General features: G+C 41.2%; 1 protein-coding gene across 1 annotated transcript in view; it reads right to left on the reverse strand.

The window, feature by feature from the left end:
• Nucleotides 1-17,523: 17,523 nt before the first annotated feature.
• MBNL3 (muscleblind like splicing regulator 3) overlaps nucleotides 17,524-21,433 on the reverse strand; it is a 161,098-nt gene continuing 157,188 nt past the window's right edge. Inside the window, exon 7 of the mRNA XM_025371857.1 lies at nucleotides 17,524-17,636. Coding sequence (XP_025227642.1) covers nucleotides 17,524-17,636 — 113 coding nt within the window. The remainder of the gene's footprint in view (nucleotides 17,637-21,433) is intronic.

Raw genomic sequence — 21,433 nt, forward strand, 5'->3', positions numbered from 1 at the left:
ACCAAACTCCTGTAACACAAGTTTACCTATATAACAAACCTGCACATGTACCCCTCAACCTAAAATAAAAGTTAAAAGAAAAAAAGAAGAAAATATGGTACATATACACCATGGAATACTACGCAGCCATAAAAAGAATGAAATCATGTCTTTTGCAGCAACATGGATGCAGATGGAGGCCATTATCCTAAGCGAATTAACACAGGAATAGAAAACTGAATACCATGTGTTCTCACATTCAAGTGGGAACTAAACAATGAATACACATGGAAACAAAGATGGGAACAATAGACACTGGGGACTGTTTGGAGGGGGAGAGGAGAAGGGGAGTATGAGATGCAAAGCCACCTATTAGGTACTATGCTCTGTACCTGGGTGATGAGATCATTTGTACACCAAGCCTCGGTAACATGCAATTTACCCATTTAACAAATAGGCAAATGTACCCTCCAGAACCTAAAGCAAAAGGAGAAGAAAGCCTGTAATCCCAGCACTTTGGGAGGCTGAGGCAGGAGGATCACCTGAGCCCAGGAGTTTGAGACCAGCCTGGACAACATAGGCCCCATCTCTACAAAAAATTAAAACTTAGCCAGGCATGGTGGCGCATGCCTGTGGTCCCAGGAGGCTGTGGTGGGAGGATCGCCTGAACCCAGCCAGTCAAGACTGCAGTGATACATGATAGTGCCACTGCCCTCCAACTTGGACAACAGAGTGAGACCTCATCTCTAAAAATAAAAGGGAAAAAGTTCTGAGAAAGTGATTATTTTCACCCATGAATTTTATCCTCAGCTAAGCTATCAATCAAATCAGAAGGTAGAATAAAAACATTTTCAGATATGCAAAGTCTCAAAAAAGGGCCCCAAGAGGGACATTTCTAGGGGAAAACCCCCTAAACCCAAACAAACTAAACAATAGCCAAACTGAGAGAATCTGAAAGCTTTGCTTCTGTGACCATGTGAACATTGTACTGAGGCATTTGATAAGACTGTTGGCAAGTATAGGAAGATTTGGTCACAGGTTCAAATAAACTATGCAAAGGAAAAAATGAATCGGGTGAATTATTTACTTTTATTTTATTTTACTTTTAGAAACAGAGTCTCACTCTATCACTCAGGCTGGAGTGTAGTGGTGCGATTATAGCTCACTGTAACATTGTGTTCCTGGGCTCTAGTGATCCTTCCACCTCAGCTTCCCTAGTAGCTGGGACTACAGGCATGCGCCACCACACTGGCTAATTAAAAATAAAATTTGTGTGTGTAGAGACAGGGTCCCACTATGCTGCCCAGGCTGGTCTCGAACTCCTGGTCTCAAGTGATCCTTCTGCTTCTGCCTTCCAAAGTGCTGGGATTATGGGTGTGAGCCACTGTGCCCAGCCAGTCATTATCTTTTTTAAAAGCAGAAATGGTACAAAAAATGTTACCACAGTATACTTTTTGGTTCAGTAGTGAACAATATTACCATAGTCATAATGATGCAAACTTTAAATTGTGATATATAACTCTATTGGTAGAGCAGAGGAGGAGAGGGGATTTGTAAGCAAATTGACTCCTCATTTACCAGTATAAGATGGCAATAGATTAATTATAATGGATCAAAAGACAGCAATGCCTGCGTGTTATTTAAGAATATGAAAGTAAATGTCAGAAGAAACAGTTAAAAAATTGAAAGTAAGATGGGGCAAGTGTGAGGGCAAACGGAGAATAAGGAGACAGGAGTCTTGCTTTTTGTTATAGCATAAACCTTTTATACTAGGGTAATATAACATTGTAATTCAGTATATATTATTTAGTCAAAAATAATGATCAGTTTGAAAAAGTGTCAATGGTGGTTAAACATAAGGTAGAGGTTATTTTCACCCCCATTTTCTCAACTGTCTGCTCCCATACATCCTGTGGTTTCCTCCTGGCCATAATTGGAGAGAAAAGAGCCTGAAAAGCTCTTTCACACTGAGATCATAGTCTCCTACACTCCAGCATGGGTGACAGAGTGAGACTATGTTTCTAAAAGTAAAAAATATTTATGAAATAAAATAAAATAAAAGTAAATGATTTACCAAATTCATTTTTTCTTTTGCATAGTTTATTTGAACCCGTGACCCTAGGCACTTAAGGGTCTATCCCTTCAGGAAGAGGGTACTGGAGGGTAGAATCTACATTTTTAAAAAAGGAGTTTGGAGCAGGTCAATGCTAAGCAAGAAATAATTTCTAAATATGGATATATAGGCATTTGTACATTTTCTGACCAAAATGGGGTTTGGTTGCAATGGGTGGGCAGGTGACATACTTTCTTTTTCTTTTTCTTTTCTTTTCTTTTTTTTTTTTTTATGGGACGGAGTCTGGCTCTGTCACCCAGGCTGGAGTGCAGTGGCGCGATCTTGGCTCACTGCAAGTTCCGCCTCCCAGGTTGACGCCATTCTCCTGCCTCAACCTCCCAAGTAGCTGGGACTACAGGCGCCCGCCACCACGCCGGCTAATTTTTTTTTTTCTGTATTTTTAGTAGAGACGGGATTTCACCGTGTTAGCCAGGATGATCTCGATCTCCTGACCTCATGATCCGCTCGCCTTGGCCTCCCAAAGTGCTGGGATTACAGGCATGAGCCAGGCGCCCGGCCACAGGTGACATACTTTCTAGCAGGGAAGTTTTCACTTTGTTCTCAAATACAGCCACGTAATAAAACCAAGCGTTTGTATTGCATTTATGAAGTACTTTCATCTAGGTCGTCTTATCTGAGTCCCATAAGGCCAAGGTCATCCAGCTAATGCATGAACAAAGATGGAGCAGCACTAGGATCCCAGACTGGCTGCCAGGGATCCCAGCCTCTGTATTACTTCATTGAAGTGCCCTGGCTGCCCTTAGAGGAATCACTTGGCCAGCAAACTAGTGCTGCACATGCCCCAGCTCCTCCCAGCATCCCTTCACCAACCTGCCCTGCTCACTGCCTCTTTCCTTTCTAAGCCCTAAACAAAGGTAAGCAAAGGAAAGGCAGGAACATCAGAAAAAGGAAGGCAAACAGATGAGGTTAGGTGGAGAAACAGAGAAGGTCCCCAGGTCCCTTTCTGCTTGGTGACTGCAATTGCAAACATGACACCTATGTACACACTCAACGTTCATCTCATCAGATTCACAGACCTGAACCCTTTTCACTGCTAACACTCAAGGCAGAAGAAGATAGGCATTAAGGATCATGTGTACTGACAGAAACACATGAGGAAAGGCATAATCATTGCCCCTTGATAGCAAACCACCCAAAGTGCAAATGTAGTAGTCTTCTCAGAGTGTACCAGCCTTCCCAGCAAGAAACTAAAAATTCCATGCAGGGTCTGCCCCATCAGGGATTCTCTGATTGCCTTCAACCACACACCTGGCAAGTTGGACGTCATCCTGAACAATGTCCCAATCAGCATCTCAAGAAAACCTGCCAGTCCTAGCCTGGAGCCTGGTAAGTTTCCCAACTGTGGGAATATTGGGAGAAACTGAGCTTGAGAGGTGAAAAGAGATGAGTGATGAGGACTTTGCTCCAAAGTTATTTAAGGGGTGGCCGCTGGGAATGCCCAGAGACCCACTGTTTTGGTCAGCCTTGGGAATCTGAGTGGGTTAATCTTTGCCCCACTAGTGGTTGCGTTTTCACAAACAAGCCTCCCTGTCAAGCTAGGACAGACACTGATGGTGCCTGAAACCTGAATAGCAGGGATGCCTCTGCTAGCTCTCAATTTCTATATGTTTGAGGGTAGCCATAGGCTGTCATTGCTTTGAGTTCTGGGTAAAGATTTGCTCTCTCATGCCTCTGTTAAAATGCAAGGCTTCTGAGATTCTTCTTAATGCTTCAATGTATTTGTTTCCATTGATCCCTTTGTTTTCTCAAGATGGAGGGAGGGAGTAATCTGCGATCCATGGTCTCCTCCATTGGTCACAAAGTGGAACATGGGAAAGGATAAGCTATTGCATTTCTCTAATGACCAGTGGTAATGAGTTTTGTTTTTTTTTTCATATGTTTGTTGGTTGCATAAATGTCTTCTTTTGAGAAGTGTCTGTTCATATCCTTTGCCCACTTTTTGGCGGGGTTGTTTGTTTTTTTCTTGTAAATTTGTTTGAGTTCTTTGTAGGTTCTGGATATTAGCCCTTTGTCAGATGAGTAGATTGCAAAAATTTTCTACCATTCTGTAGGTTGCCTGTTCATTCTGATGGTAGTTTCTTTTGCTATGCAGAAGCTCTTTAGTTTAATTAGATCCCATTTGTCAATTTTGGCTTTTGTTGACATTGCTTTTGGTGTTTTAGACATGAAGTCCTTGCCCATGCCTATGTCCTGAATGGTATTGCCTAGGTTTTCTTCTAGGGTTTTTATGGTTTTAGGTCTATCATTTAAGTCTCTAAAAAATAAAAATAAGTTTTTAAAAAAAATACGGGGAATTCAAAGACCTTGGAGGAGTTCATAGTCTAATGGAGGAGAAAACATACAAAGGATAATTAAAATGCAGTGTGATTATCGTTGGATAAGGTGATAAATCAGAGTTGTTGAGATTCTGTAAGTGCATGGAGGAGGAGCACCTCATCCTATCAGAAGAAGACATCATAGAAGGTTTTTCAGAGTAGCTGGTGTCCAAATCAAGTCCTAAAAGTGATGGGACAAGAACAATGAACAATTCAGATAGGGTGTAACTGTAAATAAACTAACTCTGCAGTTAGGAGGATAGACAAAAATCCTCTGTGCTAAGGGCTGGCAGAAAGGTAAACTCAGGGATCTTTGGGGACACAGAAAAGGAATTACTATTGGAGACAGGGAAAGGGAATGGGGTGGCCAGGATCACCTTTACAATGATGATTACGCCTGAGTTTGGTCTTCATGAGCACTGACCAAGGTGGCTTGATAGAGGGCTGAAGACAGACTATGGGCCCGAGTATACAGAAAACTATCCTTTGTGTTACGAATGAAGGACAACATATTGTGTATTAGGGTACAGACTAAACTTCTGTTAATAGATATTCAAACAGGATAGAAATTTCTCTTTGTCTCATGCAACAAATAGAGGGAGAACAATAGGCTGCTTTGCTCCAAACGATCTTCCAGAGATCTTTTACTACCTTTTGTAGTGCCATCATTGCCTAGAATATTGTCCTAGTTTGCACAGTGAAAAATAGTTCATCACCACTGTGTTAGTGTTTTAGCCTCTAGGGGGAAAGGGGGAAAAAAAGTGCAGGACAAAACATTTCCTTTTAAGGAAGCACCTCAGAGATTGCAGGCATCACTTTCATATACAAACGCAGTGACATGACCACACATAGCTGCAAGGGAGGTTGGGAAAAGTAGTCTCTATTCTAGCCAGGCTCCTTGCTAAGTCTTAGGGATTCATATTACTAAAAGAAATAAATAGAAGGAATGGACAGTGGGTGGTGGGGGAAAGTAACAGTATCTAACACATGCTAATTTGTTTCCTCATACAGGGAAAGGCAGTTTTAGAGAGGAAATAGTTAAATGATAGACTGCAGAGGGTCTTAGCCATGGACAGTTAGAGTTGCGGTGTCTCAAGGTTGCTGGTTTGGGTAATGGATAAGCTAAGAGCATGTCCAAGCATTCTGGATTGGCAACTCCCCCAAAAGTTAGCAGGCCAGGACAAAAGGATACAATCCTTGATAGGAGTGTCCCAGATAGAGTTACTGCTATCTTTAAGCTGTGTCGCTCAGGCCTCTTTACTCAATTCCGCTTTGCCTGACTTGAAGATGTCAGGCTAGTCTCTCTGCCTGTTTTTTAGGAAGAACATCTTCACCAGATAGAGAAGTCTGACAGGGCTATGTAAATATTTCTGAACTTGTCCAGATCATTGCTTTCATTCTCTGAGATTGGCATGCCAAGTCCTCAGCATCAGTACAAAGGCATTGCTGTACACTCACAACTAGATAGAAGCAGAGGCTTGAACAGGATCAGTCCACTGAGATGAGGTATAAAGCAGGGGGAGGCATAGCTTCAAGCAAGTGATCAGCAATTCTTGGCTTGTAGGTGGCCATCTTCAACTAGTGCTTTCACACGGTCTTCCCTGTGTATCTGCCTGTATCTCAATTTTCTTTTAATAAGGACACCATCGTATTGGATTTGGGCCCATCCTAATGACATTATTTTAAAAACAAATTAGCACCTATCCCAAGATGGAAGTATAGCTTGGTGCCATGGAATAGAGGAGTCCCATAAGCTGGCCACATTCTGTCCACAGGGAAAAGAGTCTAAGCTACTGAGTGGGGCTCAGAGATAGGGCTTCAAGCCCCCAAACACTGGAAGAGGTCTGAACCCTCCTGGATTACAAGGAGCAAGGAGTCACGGTGGGGACCAGAGCAGGTGCAGAGGATTATGAGCTATGATATTCAGGTAAGGAAGAAGGGAAGGTGACTCAAGGAGCAGTAATGCCAGGGCTTAAGCTTTATCTCAGAATGCAGGAAAGAAAGAGGGTATGCTTCTATCTCAGAAGACAACTCTTCCCAAACCATGTTACTTCCATTGCCCTCTACTCTGTGCTCAAATTAAAAAATTGAGTATCATCCTAGACTTGTTCCTCATCATCTTAACATATCCTAATTATAAGTACCAAATACTATCTATTCTATCTACTAATGTTCTCTTGAAGCAATTCAGTTACCGTCAGCCCTTCTACCATTACTTTGTCCAATTTTCCAAAGCCCTACTCTCCTGGATTACTGCAACAGCTTTCTCACTGGCCTTCCTAACTCCACTCTTGCTGCCCTCCAACCCATCTGTCATGTGCTAAATTGTGCCACCTTCCCCAAAATTCATGTGTTGGAGTCCTAACTCATGATAGCTCAGAATGTGACTATATTTAAAGATAGGGTCTTTAGAGCAGTAACTAAGTTAAAATAATGTCATTAGGATGGGCCCAAATCCAATATGATGGTGTCCTTATAAGAGAAAATTTAGATACAGGCAGATACATAGGGAAGACCGTGTAAAAGCACTAGTTGAAGATGGCCACCTACAAGCCAAGAAGGGAGGCCTCAGAGGAAAAGAGTACCAATACCTTGGTCTCAAACTTCCAGGCTCCATAATTGTGAGAAAATAAATTTCTGTTATTTAAACCATTCACTTGATTTTGGGGTAATTTGTTATGGAAGCTCAGGAAAATTAACACATAATCCTTTACACTGCCTACAAAATGACTCATTAATTACAAACTTGGTCATGTCACTCCTCTGGTTAAAACCCAGACAAATGGGACAAATGGGATTCCATCCAACTAAAAAGCTCCTGCACAGCAAAGGAAAGAGAGTCAAACGACAACCCACACAATGGGAGAAAATATTTGCAAACTATACACCTGATAAGAGGTTAATATCCAAAATAAATAAGGAGCTCAAACAACTCAAGAGCAAGAAAACAAATAACCCATTTAAAAAATGGGCAAAAGACCTGAACAAACATTTCTCAAAAGAAGACATACAAATGGCTAATAGGCATATGAAAAAATATGTCAACATTGCTAACCATCAAGGAAATGCTAATCAAAACCACAAATAAAATATTACCTCATACCTGTTAGAATGGCTATTATTGAAAAGATAAAGAATAAGTGTTGGAGAGGATGTAGAGAAAAGAGAATGGTTGTGCACTGCTGGTGGAGATGTCAATGGGTACACCCATTATGTAAAACAGTATAGAAGTTCCTCAAAAAATTAAAAGTAGAACTACAATGTGATCCAGCAATCCCACTACTGAGTATATATCCAAAGGAAATAAAATCAGTATGTTGAAGAGATACCTGCACTCCCATGTTCATTGCAACAGTATTCATAATGGTCATGATATAGAATGAACCTAAGTGCTGGCCAAAGAATGAATGGATAAAGAAAATGTGGTGTACACACACACACACACACAATGGAATACTATTCAGTCTTTAAAGCAGGAAATCCTGTCATTTGCAATAACATAGATGAGTCTGGAAGTTATTGTGTTAAGTAGAATTAGCTAGGAACAGAAAAACAAACTACATGATCTTACTTACATGGGAAATTGAAAAACGTCAAACTCATAGAAGCAGAGAGTAGAATGATGGTTGTCGGGGGCTGGGGATTAGAGATGTGGTCAAACAATACAAAGTGTCGGTTATGCAGACTGAATAAATTCTGTAGATCTAATCATGTCATGGTGAGTACAGTTAATAATACTGTATTGTATATTTGAATATGCTAAGGGAGTATATTGTAAATGTTCTTACCACCAAAAAAAAGACATACATGCTGTGGCTCATGTCTGTAATCCCAGCACTTTGGGAGGCTGAGGCGGAGGATCACTGAAGCCCAGGAGTTCGAGACCAACCTAGGCAACATGGCGAAACCTCGTCTCCATAAACAATAAAAAATGAGGCGGGAGGACTGCTTGAGCCCAGGAGGTCGAGGCTGCGGTGAGCCATAATAGCACCACTGCACTCCAGCCTGGGTGACAGAGCAAGCAAGACCCTGCCTCAAAAACAACAACAACAACAAAAAAGACATACAATAAAATAATTAACTCTATGAGGTGATGAATATGTTAATTAGCTTGAGTGTGGTAATCATTTCACAAGATATAGAAATATCAAAAATAACCCAATCAACCTGGTACAGTGGCTCTTGCCTGTAATCCCAGCACTTTAGGAGGCTGAGATGGGAGGATCACTTGAGGCCAGTAGTCTGAGACCAACCTGGTCAACATAGTGAGACCCCATCCCTTAAAAAAAAAAAAAAAAAAAAAACTCAATAAAGCTGAAAAAAGAAACTTAAAGCTATAAGAAAGCTCCAAGTAAAGCTCCCTCAATGGGCTTCTGCTTTCAGTCCTACTACGAATAACTAGAAAATGGTTCTTTAAAATGTTTTTAAGTCTCTGTAAAGGCATAGAAAGCTGCTGAAGCAATCAGCATTGGAGGGGCCAAGATTTCAAAGAAGGTTGAACCACTGAGAGGAGAGCTACATTTTCCACATGGGCTTTGGCAAATTTGGGATGTATAGTTAGAGACTGAGAATCTGGGCTTTGGCCAGACAGAGGGCCACTGCTGGGGAATACAGGTAAAACAGAACTTTTGATGGTTATTGAGGGCTGGGTTGAGGGGCCAAGACCCCAGTGAAAGGGAAAGGAAAAAATAAGAATATGACACATGTCGAGTGTTTTTCTGAAGACATTTGATTAATTTTGAAACTGTACATGGGATGAGACTAAGAAGCTAAGCAGGAAGCCTCAAGAAACAGTAGCATTTTGGGCAGTCTCACTATGCTGAGTAATGTAAGGATTTGATTTCAAGATCTGCCAGGAATAAGAGCCCCATTGAACACACAAGATTATCAGATGATAGCTCTGAAAAGTGATGCCTTAGGAGCAGGGGCCAGGGGCTTTACCAACACTGAACCTGACCTTCTTGATTCAGCTTAGTCACTGATTTGGTAAAGGTGATCTGTCCCTACTTGATCTGCCTAACAGAGAAAAGAGTAAATTCTCTCTGAGGGAAGATAGCATCATCTGGAGCCTTTTAAATTATTTATACACAATTGGATGGCATTCGTTTAAAACTTTCTAGGAATTATAAGAGATGAGGTCATATGACTGAAAACCTAGAAGGAAGAAAATAGACAATAGGAAAAAAACCCATGGGTGATCCAAATATATAAGTTAGCAGACAATGCATTTCTAACAACTATATATTCAGATAATAGAAGAAAGATGGTGAAAAGAAATATAAAAAAGGAAATTTAATTCAATAATTGGAATCTATAAGTAATCAAATAGAAATTCTAAAGTTAGAACAAAAAACTAAAATCTCAATAGATGTGTTTAATGGATGATTGTACACAACAGAATAGAGGATTAATAAACTAGAAGACACATTAAAGTATTTAAACTGAAGCACATAGAGAATTAACTAATAGAAAATTAAGAGTATAATAGACAGGTGAGATATAAATAAAAGGTTTAACACAGTTTTAATTGGAGTTCCAGAATAAAAGGGGAGGAAGGAAAAATGAGCAGTGACAATATATGAAGACACTGAGAATTTTCCAAATCTGATGAAAGGCATCAACTCACAGAATCAAGAAGGTCTGTCAACCCCAAGAAGGATAAGTGCAAAGAAAATACACCTAGGCCCATCATAAATAAGACTTTTGTAAACAAAGAAAAGGAGAAACACCCGGGAGAAAAGAAACATTGTAGTTGGCTGAATAATGGCCAATCAATAATATCAGATCCTAATCCTGGAACATGTGAGTGTTACCTTATAAGGTAAAAGAGTTTTTGCAGATATGATTATGTTAAGGATCTGAAAAATGGAGAAGTTGTCCGAATTATCTAGGTGGGTCCCAAATCCAATCATAAGCGTCCTTATAAAAGGGAGGCAGAAGATTTCTCATACAAACAACAACAACAACAACAACAACAACAACACACACACACACACACACGAAAAGGTGATGTGATGACAGAAGCAGTAAGTGGAGTGATGCGGCTGCAAGCAAAAGAACTCCAAGGCATTCTGGCAGTCAGCAGAAGACGGAAGAGACAAAGAACAGATTCTCCTTTAAAGCTTCCAGAGGGAGCATAAACTTGCCAATATCATTTATACAGACTTCTGGCATACAAAACTGTGAGAGAATACATTTCTGTTGTTTTAGGCCCCCAAGTTGTGGTAATTTGCTACAGCAACCACAGGAAACTAATACAGTAATGATAAGAATGACATTTGATTTAACAGCAATTATGGAAGATAATAGAATCTTCACAACCATCCTATGAAATGAATCCTCTACCATTTCCACATTAAGATTAGAAAACTGAGGCTCAGAGAGTCAAGTGACTTGTCCAACGATCACATGGCAGAGACGGGATTCAAGGCCAGGCCTGTCTTATTCAAAATACTACCTTTTTTAAAAAACATACTCACCATCGTATATAGCTTTTCATACTCCTTGGCATAGTATATAATCCTTCTGGGTTTGGTTCCTTCCTACCTCTTCTGTCTTATCTCTCACCACATCTTCTTTCAGACTCTATAACCTATCTTTGCTGAACTCCCTGGGATTCCCTGTGTCTTCGCTCTCTGCCTGGAATTTTCTTTCCATACCCTATTTCCACACACCATCACTTGGCTAACTCCGACTTGTTCTTGTAATTCAGCTTAAATGAGAACTTTCTCTCAGAATGCCTTCCTTTATGCTTCAAGATTTAGTTAGATGTCTCTCTGCCCTCCCACAATCTCCTATTTTCATCTTTATCACAATGCCAATCTTCCTTATTAGACTGGAAGCTCCTTGAGGCCAGGAGTCATGCCCAGAATAATACTTGGTACAGAGTGGGCACTCAATAATTGCTGAATGAGTGATACATGGTTTTCAGGATTGTGGTGGTAGAAAGCACTGAGTTTTAAGCCACATTTGTCTGATAATTAGAATAAGGGTAAATTTGTAGTTGGAGGGATATTTGGAACAGCATGAGGTATGTCTGGGATAGGTGGTGATTTTACCTTATTACTTTCCCCTGTGTCACAAGCCTCCGTGGAGCTTGCCCCGTTTCTTCAGGTGGTTAGTTAGAACATGCTCCCATCCTGGTCCTGTTATATGTGCACAGAGAATTTAAATTTAATTTTTTAAAAATCCTAAGTCATGAAGAGCTCTTGGGTTGAATTATCACTTGGTGCCCAATGCCACGCAGACTCATTACTCTCCCTTCCAGTTGTACATACATGACTGCAAACTCCAAATATTGTGACCATAATTTTCCCACTAAATTTGGACAGTTGGTTGGGGTCAGCTTCCAAAGGTCATATAAGTGTCAGAGATGCAAAGACATAAGAAGTTATTATAAAATACAGGATCAGGAAAAGGTTAAATAAACCTTTACCCATACTCCAAACCTGAATTTCTTCAGCCAAAACTACAGTAGGAAAGATAATGTGGTTCCTTGATGAAGTGCCCCAGGCAGTAGAATGTTAGAGCAAGTAGAATATCAGGTTGCTCTTCCTGATACCTAGTCTCCACAGATGGCCCTCAATAAGCCACTCTTGCTGCTCTTCGCAACCTAGTGTTGTCTCTCTCTGCACTGACTCTAGGGTGGCCTGTGACTGTCAATAACCAATATAATTCAACAGAAATGAAGTTGTGAGAGTTCTAATCCTATTATTTAAGAGGACTGACAGTTTTCCCTCCCTGTCTTTTATAACAGGGGTCCCCAACCCCCAGGCCATGGACTCAGGGTGAGCCGTGGGCAGGCAAGTATTGCCACCTGAGCTTTGCCTTCTGTCAGATCAGTGGGCAGCATTAGATTCTCATACAAGCTCGAACCCTATTGTGACCTGCACATGTGAGGGATCTAGTAGGTTGTGTGCTTCTTTTTTTTTTTTTTTTTTTTGAGATGGAGTCTTGCTCTGTCACCCAGGCTAGAGTGCAGTGGCACAATGTCAACTCATTGAAACCTCTGCCTCCCGGGTTCAAGTGATTCTTCTGTCTCACCTTCCTGAGGAGCTGGGACTATAGGCATGTGCCACCACACACGACTAATTTTTGTATTTTTAGTAGAGATGGGGTTTCACCATATTGGCCAGGCTGGTCTTGAACTCCTGACCTCATGATCTGTCCGCTCAGCCTCCCAAAGTGCTGGGATTACAGGCGTGAGCCACCATGCCCGGCTGGTTGTGTGCTCTTTATGAGAATCTAACTAATGCCTGTTGATCTCAGGTGAAACAATTTCATCCCAAAACCACCCACCCCATGCCATGGAAAAAATGTCTTTCACGAAATGGGTCCCTGGTGCCAAAAAGGTTGGGGACCACTGTTCCTTTCTTGGCACCAGGGACCCCGGTTTTGTGGAAGACACTTTGACAATTTTTCAGTGAACCGGGTGGAGTGGGGGTAGGGATGGTTTCAGGATAAAACTGTTCCACCTCAGATCATCAGGTAGTAGATTCTCATAAGCAGCGCACAGCCTAGATCCCTCACATGTGCCGTTCACAATAGTTCACAATAGGACTGGCACTATGAGAATCTAATGCTGCTACTGATCTAACAGGAAGCGGAGCTCAGACTTTAATGCTCACTGGCCTGCTGCTCATGTCCTGCTGTGCGGCCTGGTTTCTAAGAGACCATGGACTGATATGGGTCAGCAGCTCGGGGGTTGGGGACCCCTGTTTTAGAACACTTGCTTTGGGAAGCCCTGAAAGAAGTCTGGCTCCCCTGCTGGAGAGACCATGTGGAGAGGAGAGGTCCTGAGACTATGTGTAAATAAAGAGAGGGCCAGTCATCTCAGATACCCAGTTGAGCCTCTGGATGACTCCAACTGCCATCTAACTACACTGCCTGAGTGAGAACAGCAGAAGAAATTTCTGACTGAGCCCAGTCAATCCACAGAATAGTGACAGAAAACAGATTTATGTTTAGCCATTAAATTTTGGAGTAGTTTACTAGGTAACAATAGATCATAGAAACACTCTTTTTCATAACTGCCTCATACTCTACACTATGACATAGGGTAACAGAAATAGAAATCTGATTTCCAAACTTTCCTGAACCCACAGGCCAGCTTTACTTATCAGAAAACTGTTCATCTCTCCATGGAAAAGACTTACCTCCTGAATCATCCACACTTCTGTGTGAGGCAAGCCTCAGTACATCTTCCTAAAAGATAGTATTCCAAGTCTCTTGAGTTGTGCATGAAAAGCTTCAGTCCCAGACCTTGACATTTCTGGTATCAAAAAGCAGGTTTTAAAAAGTCTTTGGATGACTCATAGTCAATCATCCAAATAGGTGGCCTCCTCCCTCTACATGCCTCCCTGTGCAGAGGCAGATAACTGCTCAATGGTATTGCCTTTCTAGGGAACCATATCCACCCACCACCACCATAAACACTTGGAAGTCCTGGTTTCACTCAAAAATTCTCACATATGAATACATGATGTCATCCTGAGGTTTGCATCAGATTGAGTTCAGATTGCATATTTTTCCACAAGCATCATTCTGCTGCAAAGTTAGAAGATGTATTGTTGCTGGCTTTATTTACTTATTTTTGCTTCCTTGACAAGAGTTCTGCTTCAACAGGTTCTGTGAAAACATTAATTTATGGCTATAATAATTTCAAAGAATATTTTGGAGATAGCTGATAGGCATATTATCCAAGAAGACCACTTATATATAGTGACCTTCCTTGCATTGTTTTATTTAGAATGCACATCTTTATTTTTATAAATACAGCCAATTCAATTATCTAGGTTACCGAAAGGGCAAAGTGGTGCAAATAATCTAAAACGTTGGGGGAAAGGTCATTTGTATTTGTTTTGCGAATGCATTATAGTTTATTTTTCCAGCAGCAGCAGGTGTTCCTAATCGTGGTTTTGTTTAGGCTAATACTGGAATTAGCTTACACACTCTGAGTGTGTGTGTGTATGTATATATATATAGAATATGATATATAAAAAACATATTGGGTAACTGAGCAGGGAGAGCCGACCCAATACTCAAGCTGTTTGATGTACAATTTGCCTGCAAAGTCTTGATTTTTTTTTTTTTTTTGTAACTTACCTGTCAGATTTCACACATTAAATGAGAACTGTTCCTCACCTTGATGGGCTGCATACCAACTCTAAAGATGCCATAATTTTTCGGACATTCTCAAAATTTCTATTTGTGATTTACCTCCTTTTCCTCAGTCATGGGAGAATCTGGGCTTCTGTATCAGCCCATTTATTGCAACACCTGTCCCTGAAGGACTTTGGGAGCTGGGAGGAATGCACTGGGATCAGAATAAGACTGCAGGGCTTCAGCCACCATCTGTATCTTTGACTCCCAGATTCGTATCCCTGGCCCGGACCTCCCTCCTGAACTCAAGTGGTGTATACATCTTCCTATTTATCTCCCCAGGAATGTTCCACAGGACCTTCAACTGAACTCCTCTTCCTTACTCCTTTCAGAATCTCCATCTCCTCCTATGTTCATTACATCAGTGACTGGTACCATTATCCATCCAGTCCTCAAACTATGAATTCAGGAATCATTCTTGCCTTCTCCATCTCCATTCTTCCTCACATTCTCCAGTTCTTGCTGATTTTACCCCCTTATTTTCGCTTGTGTCTGCTTACCTGTTTCCATCCTCACTTCCATTCAGACCAAGCCCCTATCACCTCTTGTCTGTTCCACTAAAACTTTTTTTTTTTTTTCCTGTAGCCCAGGCTGGAGTGCAGTGGTATGATCTCAGCTCACTGCAACCTCTGCCTCCCAGGTTCAAGCAATTCTCATGCCTCAGCCTCCCAAGTAGCTAGGGCGCCCAGCTAATTTTTGTATTTTTAGTAGAGAGGGGGATTTCACCATGTTGGCCAGGCTGGTCTCGAACTCCCGACCTCAAGCTATCTGCCCACCTTGGCCTCCCAAATTGCTGGGATTACAGGCGTGAGGAACTGCACCTGGCCTCACTCAGACACTTCATAACTTGCTTTCTTGCATCAAATCTTGCTCCCTGCCCCCATCTGTCCTCCACAGAGCAAAGACACAGAAGGGTCGTTCTGATACCTATATCTCAAGTCACTCCTGTGCTTAAAATCCTGAATGTCTTCTCATTGCCCTTAAGGTAAAGTGCAAAACTGTTACCTAGCCTACAAAAGTCCTGCTCAAATATGACCCCTGACAACAGTTCATGTCTCTTTTCCCTTGGGTCTCCCCACTTTCCTCCCTTGCTTCTCCCCACCTCAACCATGCTCTACTTTTTTCTTTCTTAGGACATGCCAGGCTCTCTAGTCTCTGGGCCTTTGTGGGGAGCTTTCCCTCTGCAGTTTCCTTTCACTTTCCTCTTCATCTGGCTAAATCCTCCTCATTCTTCAGAGCTGGATAAAAGTGTCACCAGCTCAGAACAATTTTCTCTGACCACCCCTCAGAATTTTAGGTCTCTGTTTCATGCTCTCCTAGCACCCCGGACTTCTTTGTAGCACTCCTCAGACTGTAAGTACCACAAGGGGACAGGACATGAATGTATTAATTCCCAGCTCAAGTTGTTAGCACTGTGGTGGAAACGGAATAGGAGATCAATAAATATTTTCTAGGCCAGGCGCAGTGGCTCATGCCTGTAATCCCAGCATTTTGGGAGGCTGAGGTGGGTGAATCACCTGAGGTCAAGAGTTCAAGACTAGCCTGGCCAACAGAGTGAAACCCTATCTCTACTAAAAATACAAAATTTAGCCGGGCATGTTGGTGGGCCCCTGTAATCCCAGCTACTAGGGAGGCCGAGGCTGGAGAATCATTTGAGCCTGGGAGGGAGAGGTTGCAGTGAGCCAAGATCACACCACTGCACTCCAGCCTGGGCCACAGAGTCAGACTCTTTCTCAAAAATAAATAAATAAATATTTTCTAAATGGCCTACTAAACAATGACTTCCTAATTGGTCTGCCTTCCTTCAGGGTCTTCCCTCCCAACCTATTTTATCCACTCTCTGCAGAGTGATCTCTAGGCCTGGAATCTAAGGTACAGCCCCAATCAAATCACTTTGGAGCTTAAAGAAAAATCAGTTCTTGCCCTCACCTACTGAATGAAGTCTGAAGGCTTTTGTATGACATGACATTAAGGTGTTCTGTAATCTGGTCCTAAACTACCTGACCAACCTTATTTGTCCATCTTGTTTTCTGCTTAGAAGAAACTCCAGATTCTAGTCAAATAGAATTTCATGCTATTTCCTGCAGTACTTCACGTTTTCTAGCCTTTGTGCCTTTGCTTCTGGTGATCCATCCTCCTGGCAAGCCCTCACTGCATTTCTGCCTAAGTCCCATCTCTCCTTCATGATCCTCCTTAAAAGTAATGTCCTCTCTGAAGCTTTTGCAATTCCCCCGGCACCTGAAAATGACCACTGCTCCCTCTGAACATCCCAGCCCTTTTTACCTCCCTGTGGCATCGATCCTATTATGTGCACACAAGGCTCATTCTCTACTACACTGCAAACCACAAGGGAGAAGAGCTTGGTCATTTCTGTATGACTGACAGGACTTGGCCAACACCAGAGGTTAGGGACCTGTTTGGAGGCCTACCATAAGTTTTATAACTTTGTACACAAAGTGTTTTCTAAGGACCAGCTGCTTTCTAAGGACCTGGGGGCTCAGTGGTAATTTACAATCTTGAGCCTACCAGATTTAGCAAATCAGAATCTGCATTTTAACAAGATCCCCAGGTGATTCACATGCACATTAAAATTTAAGAAGCAGTGCACTGTTTTATTACACAAGGTAAGAGCATCCTTAAAAGAGGATAAACACCACATCTCGTAATTCTGTGCTCTCAGACGTGGTATCAACTTTCACATCAGCTGCACAGTGTGTGTTTCTCTGCTTTTGAATCACCAGCCCAATTTCCTTCCTGTTCTTAGTTTGGAACCTTCCCCTTCCTCAAAAACATGGAAGGAGCCCTATCTTGGGCAAGGGAACCCTTTCTCCTATGAGAAAGCTGTGGATGCACAAAGCTGGCCCCAACCAGAAAGGGAGGTTATGATTCCTTACAGCTTCCCATAGTTAATGTAGTCTCTGGCCAAGGTGTGAGTCAAGCCTTGTGTCCTCTGTTAAACATCAGTGCAAGAATGCCACGGAATGATGTCAAATGAGCTTTTGAGTTAACCACTCCTAGAAACATCTGGCGCTGGCAGAGGATCATGACTATGAATATAGATGAAGGGAACAATTGAGCAATTTGAATTAATCACAGTTTTAAGTGTCTTGTACAAAATGTATTTATGTTTTGATCTAAATAGGCAAACAACTAAGCAATGCTTCCTAGGTTTTAGAAGAGAGGTAAAGATCCCATTGAAAGGACTTTTTTCCCTCTGCACTTTCTCTTTCCTCACATCATTTGAATAAGAATAACCTTCTCTTCTTCCCTAGGGCTCCATTAATTATTAACACAGCTGTTCATGGTGTTCAGCGCCCACCTTGTCTGTAGATGCTGATAGGTCCTGTAAAGCATATTATCTCACTTCTTTGCAGTACGCTGCAGAGAAACTTGATAATTGGAAAAACCCTCAAGTTCAGGCAAAGCAGCTAAAACTAGAAGTGGCAGAACCCGCTGCTTTTGCCTCAGGCATATATTTGCTGATAAATCACTGCTCCTAAAAAGTCCTCTCATTTGAGCTCCTTGGCTTCTAATCAGAACCACACCCAGACTGAGACGGGAGTGGTTTCAGACTAGCTTCTGTCTGACACTGGGGAAGAAAGATAAAACTGTCTTTCTGTCACTGAAGTAACAGAAAAATAAGGGCTTGCTGGCAACCTCCGTGTCATAGGCCTCTGACTGCATTTAATCAGAAATGTCTATTGTTGAACTGAGCTTTGCTGGCCAAAGAAATAACTGTTTTGAATTAGAAACCGAAAGATGATGAACAGGCCAATGATGGAAGCTATTCTTCTCCTGAGAAAGTTGTCCCTAGATGAGATTGTGAAATAGACGCATTTCACGTTTTCTCTTAAACTATCTCTCCATTTGCTGGGTGTATCAGTTAGGGTTCTCTAGAGAAACAGAATCAATAGGATATATATATAAAGTGGGGGAGGGAAGGGAGAAAGAGAAGGAGAGAGATTGATTTAAAGAGTTGGCTCATATGATTGTAGGAATTGGCAAATTCAAAATTTGTAGGGCAGACCAGGAGCTGCAAACTCAGGCAAGAGTTGAAATCACGATTTTGAGTTAGAAATTCTAGTTAGAAATTCCAGCAGGCTAGAAACTCAGGCAGGATTTCTATGTTATAGACTTGAGGCAGAATTTCTTCTTCTACAGTATACCAAGACAATTCTGGCATTTCAACTTCATTTCGTATGGGCCACAGTTTATTCAAAGTTTCATGCGACCAGTCAAACTACTAGACTGGGCTAGAGTCAACTGGTCTTACTGACTGAAGGCTATGCAGGTTCAAAGTTGTTGGTCTGGACCATAAGGAAACATGGTGGGGCTCCCTGTGAAATTAGGAATCCAGGAAGATGTAAAAGACAGAGGTATTTGACCACTCTAACTTGCACAGAGGGAGTCTCTGTGGCTGTGTCAAGAGAGCCAAACTCTCAGATATCACATCCTTCAGGAGATGTCCCTGATAGGCAGTGACTCAAGAACTACTCTAAGGTCTTACTTTGCCTTTTAAGCCAAGACAGTTTGGCCCTCCCTGTTCTGTACTGCCCTATCCTGACTGACTGGCCATCCCCTCTGAATTAGAAGAGTACTTACTGGTCTTTCCTCCAATGCCTGCCACTTGTACCAAGCACAGTGACCCCACATCCTCTCTCCCAGCCACATGCCTTTGTTGGCCTTCTGATCATCTGGCATTCTACATTGCAGTGTCTTGGACAAGCTTACCCTCTCCCTCCTCCCAAATAAGCTTGTTCTACCCTTCCATGTGTTCAAACCTTGTTGCCAGCTCATGGGGCACTGGATATCTCCTTGACAAAGTGGAGAGGCAACATGGTATGAATAACTGATAATCTACTTATATTCATTTATTCAATCAACAAATATGTACTTTAGTGTATCAGGCCCTGTGCTATAGGCTTGGAAAAAATAAGTAAATCTGACATAGTTCTTGCCCACAATGGACTCATCATCTATTTAAGGAGACAGACAAGCAGTTGAATACAAACAATTGTATATAAGTATACAAACTGTATATAAGTATATATATAAGTATACAAACTGTATACTTATATACAGTGTAAGAAGTATAATGGTAGAGGTATGTTTTGGGAGCAGTTGTAGCAGAGAGAAAAAGTGAGTAACCCTTCATGGCCTGGGCGAGTGGAGAGGAATTTCAGCTGCTTCCTGAGAACTAAGTAGTAGTTTACCAAATAAACAAGGCAAATGAAACATGCCAGAGTGAGGTAACAGCAGGAGCAGAGTCACAGTTAGGTACTCATACACAGCTTATTGGAATACTAGAGACAAGTCAATCTAGTGTGGTTACGTATGACATGGTGCATGCCAGGGATTGGACATTTATGTAAGAGTAAAGCTCTGGTGTTCCAGGCAACTAACCTTGTACTTAATGCTAAGGGCAACAGAAAGCTATGGAAGTTTTTTCTTTTCTTCTTCTTTTGTACTAATAGCTTTATTGAAATACAATCCACATTCCATACAATTCACATAAAGTATACAATTCATGGTTTTAAGTATACTCACAAAGTTCTGCCATTATCACCACTATCTAATTCCAGAACATTGTCATCACTCCAAAAATAAGCCTTATACAGTCAATCCTCGACTTACGATAGGGTTACATCCTCAACCTACTATAAGTTGAAAATTTCATAAGTTGAAAATGCGTTTAATATACCTAACCTACTGAACTTCATAGCTTAGCCTAGCCAACCTTAAACATATTCAGAACACTTACATAGGCCTACAGTTGGGCAAAATTATCTAATACCATGCCTATTTTATAATAAAGCATTGAATATTGCATGCAATTTATTGAACACTGTACTGAAAGTAAAAAACAGAGTGGTTGTATTGGTGCTCGAAGAATGGTGTCTATTGAATGTGAATCTCTATTACACTATTGTGAAGTTGAAAAATAATAAGCCAAGCCATCATAAGTTGGAAACTATCTGTACTAATTACCATCCACCCCCCATACCCATTACCCTCGAGCCACTGGCAACTACTAATCTATTTGTACATTTATATATTTGCCAATTATGGATATTTCATATGAATGGCATCAAACAATGTATGATCTTTTGTGACTGGCTTCTTTCATTTAGCATGTTTTCAAGGTTCATCCACGTTGTAGTATGTATCAGTACTCTATTACTTTTCATGACCAAATGATATTCCATTGTATGGATGTACAACATTTCATTTATCCATTTTATCAGTTGATGGAAATTTGGGCTGTTTATACTTTTTGGCTCTTATGAATAATGCTGTTATAAACATTTTTACAATTTTTAATCCATCCCTTCAAACATTTATCCTTTGAATTGCAAACAATCCAATTACATTCTTTAAGTTACTTTAAAAGATACAATTAAGTTATTATTGACTATAGTCACCCTATCATTTTATCAATAGTAAGTCTTATTCATTCTTCTATCTATTTTGTATGCATTAACTATCCCCACCTTGCTCCCAGTCCCCCATTACCCTTCCCAGGCTCTGGTAACCATCCTACTGTTTTATGTACATGAGTTCAATTGTTTTGATTTTTAGATCCCACAAATAAATGAGAACATGCAATGTTTGTCTTCCCGTTTCATCCATGTTGTTGCAAACTGTTGGATCTCATTCTTTTTTATGGCTAAATAGTACTTTATTGTGTATATGTACCACATTTTCTTTATCCATTCGTCTGTTGAAGGACACTTAGGTTGCTTCCGAATCTTAGCTAGTGTAAAGAGTGCAGCAACAGAGGAGTGCAGATATCTCTTTGATATACTGATTTCCTTTCTTTTGGGTATATACCCAAAAGCAATGA

Source organism: Theropithecus gelada, chromosome X (assembly GCF_003255815.1).
Source record: "Theropithecus gelada isolate Dixy chromosome X, Tgel_1.0, whole genome shotgun sequence".
NCBI lineage: Eukaryota > Metazoa > Chordata > Mammalia > Primates > Cercopithecidae > Theropithecus > Theropithecus gelada.